Raw genomic sequence first — 16269 nt, 5'->3', positions numbered from 1 at the left:
ATTCCGGAAACACAACCCGCCTCAGTTGACTTCGTTGTATTACATTACAATTGCTTGTTACATAACGTATGTTTATTAACGAGATGCTAACCAAATCTAACCTTGTATGGAATTTAAACTCGTGAGCTTTTTCCCATCTTTTTGACAGGATATCGATATCCACCTTCAATGTTAGTAAGACGAATATGGGCCTCGCTTGTATTCCCGGTATCAGGGGTAACAACAGTGGCAGACTGATCAGAACTGTGTTCGGTCGGTCCGGCATTACTTATACATGTACTAATAGCCGTTTTAGACTCGTCGATGCTGTTTCATGTGTTGTATTTTTCGTTGGCTTTACAGCTCCGATGCTGAAAACTTTAAAATACTAATAGTAAAATCGGCACCAGGTACTCCATGTAATCACTATTCTGGACTACCCATAAAAAAATAAATTATAGTACACTTGAATTTTGTATGTGCATGCAACTGCTTATTTGCTTACGTGGCAGCTACGCGCCTGTCTTTGTTTATATAACAAGTTCCCACCGTAATACACACATTTGATAATTTCATTCTGGTTAATTGCATGAATGTTACCATACAGGATATAGCTTTACTGTCACAAACATTTGGTGTGTATAGCACTGCCACTGGAAGAACGAATTATGAATATTCCTGTGACGTCATTATAGCTTTTATTCCGTTTTTTAATCTTTAAAAAACTGAAAGTGACTGACATGCACTTATTTATTGAAGGGGATTTAAAAGCGACTTGTTGACACACCTAATGGTTTCAGAGACATTTGATCACGGGGGTAATCCCAATACTCGCTATTTCGCTTACGTCAGAGTGATACTCGCTGTTTTGGATTACGTCGGAGCAAAAAGTCATTTTTGCGCCAAATACGGCTTACGTCAGAGTAAAATTCTCCCACGATTGGAAGAGTGTTCCAGCAAATACAAGATTACGTAAGTATAATGATGTGATATAAGCAACGAAATTGAAACCATGATAACAAAAAAAAACTGTTGAAGGTATAGATACAATCATATACACGTGTCATAGTAGATTTAACACTTTAATTATGAAAATTCTGACGTAATACACAAATCTACGTGCGTTTGACATAAAGATGAACAAGAGGCCCAATGGGCCTGAATCGCTCACCTGGTATTAATCTCACACTTGTAATCTTAAAAGTGGACTAAAATACAGCTACAGGCAGAATATCAGTGTTTGATTCATAAGAACCTATTAAAAGATTTAAACATATGACTCCTGTGACCTTGAATGTCGAACAAGGACATTAGGTTGAACAGAGTTTAAAGTCTTCCAACCCAGCATGCTTTTGGCAAAATATCATAACCCTGGACCTATTGGTTATACAGAACAAGTCATTTAAAGATTTAAACATATATTGACCACTGTGACCTTGAATATGGGCGAAGGTCATTCATTTTGACAAAATTGGTAGCCCTTCATCCCAGCCTGTTAATGACCAAATATCATCATCCTTGACCTTTGGCTAATTTAGAAGAAGTCGTTTAAAGGTTTTTAACATATTTGACCCCTGTGACCTTGAATATATGTAAAGGTCATTCATTTGAACAAACTTGGTATACCTTCATTCCAGCATGCTACTGGCCAAATATCATTATCCTAAGCCTCTTGGTTATTCAGAAGAAATTGTTTAAAGGTTTTAAACATATTTGACCCCTGTGACCTTGAAAATGGACGAAGGTCATTCATTTGAACAAGCCCTTCATCCCAACATGCTTCTAGCTAAAAATCATCACTCTGGGCATTTTGGTTATTCAGAAGAAGTTGTTTAAATTTTTTAACATATTTGACCCCTGTAACCTTGAAAATAGTTGAAGTTCATTTATTTGAACAAACTTGGTAGCCCTTCATCCTAGTTTGCATCTGGCCAAATATCATCACCCTAGGCCTTTTGGTTATTAAGAAGAAGTTGTTTAAAGTAAAATAATGACGCCGGACGCCGGACGACGGACGACAGACGACGGACGGACGACGGACGCTGCACCATGGCATAAGCTCACTTGGCCCTTCGGACCAGGTGAGCTAATAAAACGATTCCCTGTTTCATTGAAATGGAGTAAATAGCTACAATAATAGAACGAATAATACTATTATTATCAAAAATATTAATTTATCACCTGGACATTACATTTGTGCATAAACTGTTATTTAATACTGGTGATACGGATTACGAACATGCTCAATTTTAGTTGATACGGATTGCGTTGTATTAAATCGATTATCAAGCGAGAGTTTTTTATCACTATTTTATATCTCCGTCTCTTCAGGTGAGATATGTATCTTGTCATTATGTAAAAAAAGTTGCTGTTGACCAGCACACTTATAGTTTTGATAATGTTGAGCCATAACAATCACTGGTCCCCTCCCCTTATTTGGAAAAAAGACATGACAATGTAAAGAAATTAATAGCTCTGAGAGACAAAGTAACTTTGAAAATAAATTTATGTTACTCTTTTACATATCATCAACATGTCAGGTATGTAATTGTTATATCACTAGAGTAAGCAAGTTAGACATTTTATTATACCCCCGCAACAAAGTTAGGGGGGTATACTGGAATCAGCATGGCTGTCCGTCCGTCTGTCTGTCTGTCTGTCTGTCTGTCTGTCACTAGAAATAGTTTGTCCAGACAACTCCTAAAACATTCCAAATATGATAACTACCACCTGAAGTTTTGCATCCAGGTTTTCTGTTCTTATTTTGACCTTTATATACAAAGTTATGGCCCTTTGTTGAAAAATGTTGTTGACAATTCCTCCAAAACTACAGGGCCTATTTCAACAACAAAAATCAGATATGATAACTACCACCCGAAGTTGTGCATCCAGGCGTTCTTTTTTCATTTTTACAAAATTATGGCCCTTTGTTGAAAAATCTTTGTACGGAAAACTCCTTCAAAAACTACGGAGCTAATTTCAACGAAAGTTTTCAGATATGGTAACTATCACCTGCTATCGTGCATCCAGGTATTATTTTTCACCACCCTTTCTTATGGAGTTATGGCCCTTTCTTGAAAAATCCTTGTCCTGACAACTTCTCCTAATCTACTCGGCCAATTTCAAAGGGTTCAGATATGATAAGTACCACGTGATGTTGTGCATTTAGGTATTATTTGTTCAATCTGACCTTTTTTTACGGAGTTATGGCCCTTTGTTGAAAAATATTTGTCCATACAACTCCTCCAAAACTATGGAGCCAATTTCAACGGAAGTTTCAGATATGATAACTACCCCCTGATGTTGTACATCCAGGTATTTTTTTCCCAACACCTTTTTTATGGAGTTATGGCCCTTTCGTGAAAAATCCTTGTCCTGACAACTTCTTCTAATCAACTCGGTCAATTTCAAAGTTTACAGATATGGTAACTGCCCCCTGATGTTGTGCATCCAATAGTACATTTCATTCCGACCCTTTTAAAAGGAGTTATGGCCCTTTGTTGAAAAAAACCCTTTGTCTGTCTTTTAAACTACTGGTCCGATTCCAATGAAAGTTTTTAGATATGGTAATTACCCCCTGCTGTTGTGCATCCAAGTAGTACTTTTTCATTCCTACCCTTTTAAAAGGAGTTATGGCCCTTTGTTGAAAAAAAACCTTTGTCTGTCTTCTAAACTACTGGTCCGATTCCAATGAAAGTTTATAGATATGGTAACTGCCCCCTGATGTCGTGCATCAGGGTGTTATTTTTTTCATTTCGATCCTTTTTTAAGGAGTTATGGCTCTTTGTTTGAAATATTTGTCACATGGCAACTCTTCCTTAACTACTATGACGATTTCAGCAAAACGTGTTCATCTGGGCTAACACGATTCGGTTTGCAAGTATGTTTTGCCATTAGGAGGGAGTACAGAAAGTATGTCAGTTACCTATATACCTAAAAAATCATTACTGATGGGAGGCTATGAATTGCTTTGCAATGCTTTACCTTACTTAGCTTTTAGCTTACAGTTCTGGTTTATATAGGAGTATTAGTTAGCCTTTGGCTTACAGTTCTGGTTTATATAGGAGTATTAGTTAGACTTTGGCTTACAGTTCTGGTTTATATAGGAGTATTAGTTAGACTTTGGCTTACAGTTCTGGTTTATATAGGAGAATTAGTTAGACTTTGGCATACAGTTCTGGTTTATATAGGAGTATTAGTTAGACTTTGACTTACAGTTCTGGTTTATATAGGAGTATTAGTTAGACTTTGGCTTACAGTTCTGGTTTATATAGGAGCGGGGGTATTAGTTAGCCTTTGGCTTACAGTTCTGGTTTATATAGGAGCGGGGGTATTAGTTAGCCTTTGGCTTACAGTTCTGGTTCATATAGGAGCATTAGTTAGACTTTGGCTTACAGTTCTGGTTTATATAGGAGAATTAGTTAGACTTTGGCTTACAGTTCTGGTTTATATAGGCGTATTAGTTAGACTTTGGCTTACAGTTCTGGTTTATATAGGCGTATTAGTTAGACTTTGGCTTACAGTTCTGGTTTATATAGGAGCGGGGGTATTAGGTAGCCTTTGGCTTACAGTTCTGGTTTATATAGGAGCGGGGGTATTAGGTAGCCTTTGGCTTACAGTTCTGGTTTATATAGGAGAATTAGTTAGACTTTGGCTTACAGTTCTGGTTTATATAGGAGCGGGGGTATTAGTTAGCCTTTGGCTTACAGTTCTGGTTTATATAGGAGCGGGGGTATTAGTTAGACTTTGACTTACAGTTCTAGTTGTTAAAGGTTGTGAGGTCGCGTCACCGAGCATTACGAATTCCCTCCCTTGAAATAAAAGTTACTGCCCGTTAATAAGTAGCTTACCATGTAAGTTAAAAAAAATATTCTTGTTATTAATTATAACTTATTAGTTGAACTAAAGTGATTCCGAGACAGAATATTTGTTTTCATTTGACAATACAAATTTCCATTGGAAACATACATCATTTGTTTAGTCATGTGATTTTGTTTTTTGATAGTCACACCATACATGTGCGAGCTGCAGTGTGTGGTGAATGAAATATAAGTGACAGGAATAAGAATGTAAGTTTATAATTGTCTGATAATTATTTTATTCCTATAGCACCTGTCGACATTTAATAATAATAATAATAATAATAATAATAATAATAAACTTTATTTATTGAGGATACAAAACCTGTTTAGCAAAGCTAATCTTCCACAGGGTCCTCATAATAACGAACATATTCGGTATATATACCTGATACCCTTAATGACGGCCATGCTTGTAATGAGTGTGGTATTAAAACCCAGAAGAAAAAATCAAACTTTTGTGAAGTCTCAGATCTAGAAAAATTAAGAAAGTCAATTCTAAACATTCTAGTTGTTAAATATAATAAAGAATATCTATCTATCTATACAGGGTCGTAATCCGTATCATACAGGGTCGTAATCCGTATCAGCATACATACCAACTGCATATTTTGATAAAAAATATCGCTAAAACTTATGTTTAGTTCAGACTATTCAATGTTGTTTTGTTGATGAGTCATTGGCCAAGACATGTGTTGAGTAAAAGTAATTTAATTAAATAGTTATTACATTCAAATCTCCACAAAGCTGTATGTAAACTGATGTCCGTATATATATATGATTATTCAGTCAAAACCAATTTAATCTATTTTTTTTTTATTGATATAGCAGCTTCAGACATACTTATAGCATAAAGACTGAGTTACAATGGTAAGTTTTCAGTATTCATACAAGAAAGCGCAAAAATACCTCTCACGTTCTTCTATCATGGGAGAATTTTACTCTGACGTAAGCCGTATTTGGCGCAAAACTGACTTTTTGCTCCGACGTAATCCAAACAGCGAGTATCACTCTGACGTAAGCGAAATAGCGAGTATCGGGATTACCCCCGTGTTAATTGTATGTGTTGTAGAACTGTTTATCATCTTTACAACTGCTGCATATAAAATTGGTCCAAGAAAAAAATAAACCGCAGGCTCAATTTTGATCCCCACAAAACTATCCAATTAGTCCTATTCTTTGGTCGTCATTCTTTTCAAATACTTGCACTTAAGTGCTCTTGATTATACCTAAATTGCCTTAGATATAATACGAATATATCATAATCCTACTGGGATATAATGTCTTGTTTCGTTTTTACAAAACTCGAAAAATTTGAAGTCGTTACTATAATTTTGTTTGATGTCGAATTTCAAAAAAAACTTGAAGATTTTGCTTACCGCAATAGTCATCTGTTTTGTCATATTTCTGATCTATTCCAATAAGCCATGTATAATGAGTAATGCAATTAATTACTCGAAATAACAAGAGGTATTTTAAAATGAAAGTTAGGGATATGTCAATGTCTGCAATGTACCGAATTATACTAAGAAGCGATGGGAATTAGAACTATTCAAACTCAATAACAGATACTTTTTATCTAATATATCGCATGAGTTCTGATGATGACTATTCAAACAAGAGAAAATTAATTCCAGACAATATCACATGAATGTAAACAGCTTGACAATTTCCTTGTTTGTGTGGCTATTTTTGATCCTACATACACGTGCCGCTTCGATTGTCTGCGGGCACCTGTTTACGCGGCGTCACAACAAAGCTTTAAAAGATCCATATTTGGTTAATATATAGTTTTCAGCGTGCGCTGCAGTTAAAAGTGTTTGTAATGGTCGTCTTGAGGGGGAAATACCCAATGGAGTAATCACCATCTGCTTTACATGTGAAAACCCATCTAACGTTAATGTGTTACAGGTAACAACGGCCGTTTTCAGGACGATCGGAACCGTCATCATTCCTGATCTCACACGCGACAGGTGTTCTCATTTCGTATGGAACCCGTGAAAGACCAATAGCGTTTTATCGAATATCAATATGCCACAAACGACCATCGGCAAGAATGAAGATACCATACTTAGTATAAGTGGTCAAAACGGAAGCAACAGATTTTTGTTGCACACACAGAAAATTGAAACTTAATTTGGGATGACATTTCGATATGTTCAAAGGCATAGTAGATATTTGGCAGTGCTTATAATTTATCACTTCTGTAGACATCGAAGACTTCGATTTCACGAAAAAACACCACTGTGCTATTTCATATCTTGCAATTAAGAAATATTTCACAAGTGTCACGCAAGCGCCGTGTAGAAAAGAATGATGAAGAACCCAAGGGGCCCTGTATAGAACGGGCGGAACCTTGGACCACCAAGTGGCCCTGTATAAAACGGGCGGAACCTTGGACCACCAAGGTGCCCTGTATAGAACGGGCGGAACCTTGGACCATCAAGGGGCCATGTATAGAACGGGTGGAACCTTGGACCACCAAGTGGCCCTGTATAAAACGGGCGGAACCTTGGACCACCAAGGTGCCCTGTATAGAACGGGCGGAACCTTGGACCACCAAGCGGCCCTGTATAGAACGGGCGGAACCTTGGGCCACCAAGGGGCCCTGTATAGAACGGGCGGGACCTTGGACCACCCAGGGGCCCTGTATAGAACGGGCGGAACCTGGGACCACCAAGGGGCCCTGTATAGAACGGGCGGAGCCTTGGACCACCAAGGGGGCCTGTATAGAACGGGCAGAACCTTGGACCACCAAGGGGCCCTGTATAGAACGGGAGGAACCTTGGACCCCCAAGGGGCCCTGTATAGAACGGGCGGAACCTTGGGCCACCAAGGGGCCCTGTATAGAACGGGCGGGACCTTGGACCACCCAGGGGCCCTGTATAGAACGGGCGGAACCTTGCCCCACCAAGGGGCCCTGTATAGAACGGGCGGAACCTTGGCCCACCAAGGTGCCCTGTATAGAACGGGCGGAACCTTGGACCATCAAGGGGCACTGTTTAGAACGGGCGGAACCTTGGACCACCAAGCGGCCCTGTATAGAACGGGCGGAACCTTGGACCATCAAGGGGCACTGTTTAGAACGGGCGGAACCTTGGACCACCAAGCGGCCCTGTATAGAACGGGCGGAACCTTGGACCACCAAGTGGCCCTGTATAGAACAGGCGGAACCTTGGACCACCAAGGGGGCCTGTATAGAATGCGCAGAACCTTGGACCACCAAGTGGCCCTGTACAGAACGGGCGGAACCTTGGACTACCAAGGGGCCCTGTATAGAACGGGCGGAGCCTTGGACCACCAAGGGGGCCTGTATAGAACGGGCTGAACCTTGGACCACCAAGTCGCCCTGTATAGAACGGGCAGAACCTTGGACTACCAAGTGGCCCTGTATAGAACGGGCGGAACCTTGGACCACCAAGGTTCCGCCCGTTCTATCCAGGGCCACTTGGTGATCCAAGGTTCCGCCCGTCCTATACAGGGCCCCTGGGTGGTCCAAGGTTCTGCGCGTTCTATACAGGGCACCTTGGTGGCCCAAGGTTCCGCCCGTTCTTTACAGGGCCACTTGGTAGTCCAAGGTTCCACCCGTTCTGTACAGGGCCACTTGGTGATCCAAGGTTCCGCCCATTCTATACAGGGCGACTTGGTGGTCCAAGGCTCCCCCCGTTCTATACAGGGGCCCTTGGTGGTCCAAGGGTCCGCCCGTTCTAAACAGGGCCCCTTGATGGTCCAAGGTTCCGACCGTTCTATACAGGCCCACTTGGTGGACCAAGGTTACGTCCATTCTATACAGGGCGACTTCGTGGTCCAAGGTTCTGACCGTTCTATACAGGGCCTCTTGGTGGTCCAAGGTGCAGCCCGTTCGATACAGGCCCCCTTGGACCACCAAGTGGGCCTGTATAGAACGGTCGGAACCTTGGACCACAAAGGGGCCCTGTATAGACCGGGCGGAACCTTGGGCCACCAAGGTGCCCTGTATAGAACTGGCGGAGCCTTGGACTACCAAGTGGCCCTGTATAGCAAGGGAGAAAACTTGGACCACCAAGGCGCCCTGTATAGAACGAGCGGAACCTTGGACCACCAAGGTGCCCTGTATAGAACGGGCCGAACCTTGGACCATGTGTCTTTCAATAACAAGGACAAGACGCGTACAACAGGCCGTGATCAATACTTCGTTAAGATTCAACAACTTAAGTTTCCTTGGTGTTTAGTACATGTCACATCGAAAAGATGTCAAGGTCACACAATCTATTTGCATGTGTTTGATTTAATTCAGAGATAAAATACCATATGTCGTGACTATTCTAAAGTAATTGGCAAGGCTAGATTTTTTATATACTCCAAGCTATTGGTTTCTCTTGTATCTAGGAATACTTCCACGCTGGACTTTGGTACATGGATGATTCGTCATTTATCAATCAATCGTATTGAATTTATTTTTGGGTGTGACCGACGAAACCAATGACAACCAGTCAACAGTTAGTTACTTAACAACCAAACAATCGAAAACAATAGGCATGTGGGGCATGTATCGCTCATCTCGTCTTCTTGGTTTTTAAGAGGAGAGAACCAGACCCTAATCTCTTGAAAGTTCTTAACAAAATGATGTACAGTATTTCACATTTTAAGTGTCCTTTTGCTGTGGGAAGAAATTAAGTGAAATGTCAATGAAGCCTTGGGATGGAGTCGTGCTATTTTATTTGACACTTGATTGGGTGTCCGATGTCAACTTCGTTGGAATCAATTAAGGGTATCAGAAGTGTTAAATATTTCAAAAACGATATCTTCTTCTTTAGAACATATGCATCTTGAGTCTTGATACCAATCACTTAGTTATTTAATGTCTATCTTGAGTTCTAGACCCTCATTCAATGAATTGATCTGCTTTTAAGAAATGTGTTGAAACAACATTAATATTGAAAGTGGACCAATGCCATCATTCATTTGAACAATTTTGAAGGTAATTTATCCAAGCAAGCTACAACCTTGCATGCAGGTCTGCATAATATTATTTCAAAACAGGATACTCCATCAAATCTCCAAGATAAACATCAAATATCATTACCCCATGCACTTTGGAACTTTTAAAAGAATAGATAATTTGAATGGTAAATAAATGTCATTTTTCAAAAAAGGAAACAGGATGACTGCACAACCCTTGGTTATTGAGGACAGATTTCAAAATATTTTATCCCTGTAACTTTGACAATTAATCTCCAACCTAGTAAGTGGCCATCGAGTGGTGAAGTTGTAAATGTGTGACAGAAAAGACAACACAATATTACATTATAGTATTGTTTTATTGGGAGTGAATTTGTGTCTTACAACTGACTACACTGATGCCTATCACGGACCTAAATAACATTTCCTTGTACCAATCAGCTATGCCTCATCTAATACAGGTGTACACAAGTAATACTACATGTATACACAGGTGTACACAGGTAATACTACATGTATACACAGGTAGAAATACAGGTATACAAAAGTAGTATTACCGGTATACACAGGTAGAAATAAATGTATACAAAAGTAGTAATACAGGTGTACACAGGTAATACTACATGTATATACAGGTATACACAGGTAATACTACATGTATATACAGGTATACACAGGTAGAAATACAGGTATACAGAAGTAGTAATACAGGTATACACAGGTAGAAATACAGGTATACAGAAGTAGTAATACAGGTTTACAGAAGTAGTAATACAGGTATACAGAAGTAGTAATACAGGTATACACAGGTAGACAATTTAACTACATGTACCTAAACATCTAATGGCTGTTTTTTATTGCAAATTTCTTGAAACAGTAAAATACCATCATTAAATAATTAAATTTTGATTTATTTCAAAAATTGCAGAAATGCTGTGCTTACTAACTGGTACAATACTTAATGCTTTCTCTCTGTAGGCAACTGGCAACACTTTTACTTATTCTGACCAATAGATCTTGTACTTATCTACCGAAGTAATCAGATTGTGTTTATGTAGATTCTCTGACGACGGGCATCTCTTGTTGTTACTTCAACACAATATAAAAACATATATACACACAAATATATTGCACTGGTATATTTTACCTTTCAAAGTTAACAAATATTCCCTCCTGAAACTAACACAGGTGCTGTCAAAGCCATTCTTTTGTACCAAAATAAAAAATCAATGAATGAAAACTTTGTTTAAACAAAAACATTGACTTGTACAGCAGATTTTCAGAATGACTAATGTCACTGGGATATGGCTTGCTAAATGGCATTGTATCAGCATTCCTTAGCTATAGGCATAATTACACATGAATTACCATATATACACATATACATTCTACATCAAATAATAATAATACTCTCTTATATGCATGCTGACATCCTCCAATTTGTATTCAACAATTCTATCCTGATCTTTCTCCAGAAATTCTTGACTTCATTGTCTGATACTTATCTAGATATTTCATCTTCTTCTGAATACTAGTAGTCACATACTGACTCATGATTTATGACCGTTCAAAAGAAAAAATAATAATTCTGAAAAAATGACGATTCCATTCTCTCCTTATCTTATCAGTCTTATCAGAGTGTGATGGTCAAAATGTTGCTAAGAATATACACTAACATACACATAATACCTTTGATTTGTTTTTGTTAACAGATTTATCTTCCTTGACATAGCTAAGTGTCATTATCTAAAAATTCAGAGTCTACCATCAGAGTATTATTTACTGAATATAGGGGTTTCTTTTACATATCGTTTATCAAACAATTCCAAATTATCATTTATCAAATCTGTCTGATAAGTTTCTTAGTGTGAAAATTAGATGCATGTCACAATGAGGTAGCATATACCTTTAAGTCTCAATGTCACAATAAGGTAGCATACATCCTTAATTCTCAATGTCACAATGAGGTAGCATAATTATATGCTTAAGTCTCAATGTCACACTGAGGTAACATATACCTTTAAGTCTCAATGTCACAATAAAGTAGCATGATTATATGCTTAAGTCTCAATGTCACAATAAGGTAGCATACATCTTTAAGTCTTCATGCCACTGTAAGGTAGCATACATCCCTAAGTCTTCATGCCACTGAAAGGTAGCATACATCCCTAAGTCTTCATGCCACTGTAAGGTAGCATACATCCTTAAGTCTTCATGCCACTGTTATAGGTAGCATACATCCTTAAGTCTTCATGTCACTGTTAGGTAGCATACATGCTAACTTATTGTGACTTGGAGACTTGAAGGATGTACACATACACTTAAGTTTCTATGTCTCAGTAAGGAAGCATACATCCTTACCTTATCCTAAACATCTACATATCTGCTTAAGTCTTCATGTCACTGTTAGGTAGCATACATCCTTAAGTCTTCATGTCACTGTTAGGTAACTTATATCTTTAATTCTGGTTTTGTGGACGGAGATCTGACCATAAATGGATGTGGATGATAGGTGAAATAGTACAGTTGTATACTAAATATGGCAGGGACGTTTCCAACACTACGGACACTGCTGGAGTCACCAATACTACAGACAATGCCACAGTTATAACAAATATTGAATGACAACAGAAAAAATCACAACAAGTGAATGATCTGTAATGACATATAATAAAATAATCATTTTAAAAGTTAACTTAAAAATTCATGCATACAATTTTATCGTTAAGTGATATATGTTTATATATACAATTAATGAATAATTAGAATAATCAATTTCAAATATTGTGTTTGTAAAGTTCAAACATAAATACAAAATGTATACAAAACACAGCTATCATTTACATGAATATGTTTAAACACTTTACAAAAATAATTAACATAGACACAAATTTAATATATCAGGTATTTGTGTACTAAAAACTGGTTTTAATTAAGATAAAAGTATGATATGAGAACTTTACAAGTGTACAATGCTAAGTAACAGGAGATACATCAATCAATTTCCTGAGCTACATTTTTTTAAAATATACTAAATACAATTTTTGGGGTTGGAAATGGAGAGGACATTAAAAAGCCCTGAAGTTACACACCTTATTAGAATATATTACTGGGTACATGGTTTTGGTATTTTATAAAATTTTCCAATACATTATGTGATTGTATCTAAATATTATCTCTGCTTTGGTTTGATTGGTAGACTGAGTGATGTCTATATTTCTGGGTTTTAAAATTAATACAATGTACTTAATAATTACTCCTGGTACTCGCATCATATTCTAAATTAAATAATTTGTACAAAAATTTACAACAACTTACATGTTTATATAAATAACAAATCTTTATTCAGATCAATGCATATATATAACATGATGATGATAATTCAGCAACACGACAGAGGAGATAGGTGCAGTTATCTCCCCTTAGAGTATATACATGGGCCTGTTCTTTTATGTAGACCAACCATTTTATAAATGTTATGTTTTAGGAGTAAAACCTGATGCACATGCAAATGTTACTGCAGGCCTTTGCCAAGGCTTGCCCAAAAACAACATCGAAACACTAGGTCTATCCCTATTTCATATACGAACAAGTCTGGTCCAACCGTTTGGAACATGAGGAAACAGTCTTGGTTATATGATACTGGACTTATAAAGATTGTTAGAAATGTGGAGACAGAAACTTACATATAATGATAAAAGTTACACAACATTTGAGATATGATAATGTAAGGCAACAGTATATACTAATTTAAGTAATGTGGATATTTTAATTCAAATAAACTTTATAACACAACTTGACATATATCAATTGATCCTTTTTCAGTGATTTTAGAGTTAACAGACATACCTTGGAAAAAGCGAGTAAAATTTCTTAGGAATCAGTAATTATCACTAATCAAATGTCCAAAGTAGAATTGGAATAACAACTTAATTCATTTCTTATGTCTCGGTAGTGATATCACCATCTAGTGACTTGTTACTGCCTCGGCCAGTGGTATCACCATCTAGTGGCTTGTTACTGCCTCGGCCAGTGGTATCACCATCTAGTGGCTTGTTACTGCCTCGGCCAGTGGTACACTGGTGATCAGTCTAAACTTTCACATTAACTAAATCAATAAAGATCTCTAGCTCCATAATAATAATTATTAACTTTTTTTAAAGTACAGTAATCTTGAGTACAGTTTCCAATGTATATTATTCACAACTTAGGCTACATTTGAGGTAGGTATCTGAAAAGTCAGTAAAAGTACTACTGCTCAGGTCAAGGTCAGGCTATAAAACGGGGTATTAAATACGTAAAATACGTAAATTCAGACTTTGCAGGTTTTGTCCTTTAAAAAAAAAAGATTTAGGATATATGTATCTCTTTATACAATATACTATATAATAAGAAGAGAAAAATCATAATTTAAGATCCTTAATTGTGTTGTCCTGGTATTTGGACAAACATACCTTAATCCCAACATCAACTAATGTGAATGGTTTACTGACGATCAGGTGTATGATGGGGTACTTTACCATATAACAGTCAAGGCTGCATGATCAGTTTGCATGCAAACATTGACATGTCGGACAGGAGTATTCTAATTAATTAATCCTCATCCTCCCAGACTGGCTACCCACGCCTGATCATCTGGCTGTCAATTATTGATGGGATTCTCAGGTAAGGGACTCCTGGTCATAATTCACCTGGCCAACTCATGTTAGGAAACCACGCGTGGAAATCTTACACTTTTACCTTAAATCCTCTACTATAATTACCTTGTCAAGTCATATGAGTCAAGGTTAATGGACATTATACCTTTATCTGCTGACGTCAGGTTTGAGAGGCTAAGTATGTATATACTGTAGTCACATGGTCGTATCTCACCAGGCCAAGTTGTGTTAGAAAACGGTTAACAAGGAATATTATATGACTACTGTCTATACCATACTACAGTGACCTGGTTAAGCTGTATCAGACGAGGCTAAGCATGGATTATAACACCCTTATAGTATATACCCGTTACAGTGACCAGCCAAGTCATGTGAAATAAGTTAAAAGTGTGTAATATTACAGAAATACACAGGTGTGCAGATAATTTTGTATATGAACTTCTAGCAGGACCCTTTTGTAAAACCTTTCATACAATAAGATCTAAAAGGTACACGATAGATCATATTCAATGTAAAATTGCACAGCTCTCAAAATTATAGCTTCATGAGTTCAAAAATCAAGCACCAGTTGACCAAAACATTTTTTTATTCTTTTTTTTTAATAGATAAAATATATAATGGTTTTATACCGGATAAACACAGGTATTAATAGTTCATCTAGGCTTAAACACAGTACATTTGTAATGACACATACCTGGTAAATAGCACAGGTGTGGTAATTTTACCTGAGATAACACACAAAGTTCGTTACTGGCCACTTGATGTCAATCATACTCTATTTACGGCTAAACAATTTGCTATGGAATAAATACAAAATACTTTTACATTGACACCTAATACATTACACATACATGTATAAAATAATACATCATGTACATAGCATTATAGGACATATATATCATATATCTGCCATCTTCCTTTTTGTCATATCGTAACTCTTATTTCAAACGACAGCAAGATCTCTTGTGTAACCGTAATCGCCAAACATAATCAGTATCAATGGATACAGGTAATTTATAAACAATCCCATTTCTGACGACATAGCAAAGCCAGTCTCTATCTAAGATCTACAGGTGTTGAGTTGATGATCGAAGGATTTATAGAGGCAATGAAAGTCAGCACTCCCTGGTGTGGCCGAGAACTTTCTTTCCTTCATTTTACGTTATGTTGTTTTGAAGGTCAGTACAACCTTGAGAACTGTTTTGTCCTTCATTCTCTATTGTGTCCGATACTGGAGTGTATGATATCATATCATGTTTAGATTCCATGCTTTTCAGAATGAGTGGACTAACATCAGATCTACTTCATCAGCTGCCTTCCTTGACCAGAACCAACTGTTGTAATAGGGAATACAAAGTACACAGGCTATAGACACTTAACTATCATACAGGACAACCGGCCTTGTGGATGTTGCGGTCAATGGGTATGGTAAACCAGTCTATAAGAGGTGTATCCCCTTCCACCCGCCCAAACTTAAAGTCACGCAAACATCCCTGAAATTCTTCAGTTGTAGAGGCAGCACCCTGGATGGCCGCAAACGCTGTAACAACAGATATATAAGTATTAAGTTAAAACCATCGTAAACACTGTCACAACACATATATAAATGGTAAGCTAGGTAATGTGGTTGATAAAGATTTATTTTGTAAAATTACACTAAGACACAGATTAATATACATGTAAACCTACAATCTATCCAAATTGTCTAACATGTGTAGACCATGAATAAATACAACACATAAAAGACATTGTAGAGAGGTAAGGTCCGTACTATCTGTTAATCAATCACGATCTAGTATACAGCTTCATTTGTCACAACCAGTCAAATGTTT

The 16269-nt window shown here is 37.5% G+C and overlaps 1 protein-coding gene across 2 annotated transcripts in view; it reads right to left on the bottom strand.

Moving 5' to 3' along the window:
* Positions 1-12605: 12605 nt before the first annotated feature.
* LOC110463298 (laminin subunit alpha-1-like) overlaps positions 12606-16269 on the bottom strand; it is a 135752-nt gene continuing 132088 nt past the window's right edge. For both annotated transcript variants that reach the window (XM_021517793.1, XM_021517794.1), the window contains one exon: positions 12606-15977. In XM_021517793.1, the coding sequence (XP_021373468.1) occupies positions 15820-15977 (158 nt within the window). In that variant the 3' untranslated portion in view covers positions 12606-15819. The remainder of the gene's footprint in view (positions 15978-16269) is intronic.

This window comes from Mizuhopecten yessoensis, unplaced genomic scaffold (assembly GCF_002113885.1).
Source record: "Mizuhopecten yessoensis strain PY_sf001 unplaced genomic scaffold, ASM211388v2 scaffold10885, whole genome shotgun sequence".
Lineage (NCBI taxonomy): Eukaryota > Metazoa > Mollusca > Bivalvia > Pectinida > Pectinidae > Mizuhopecten > Mizuhopecten yessoensis.
Note: the sequence above shows the minus strand (reverse complement) of the source record. Positions and strands in the feature narration are given on the sequence as shown.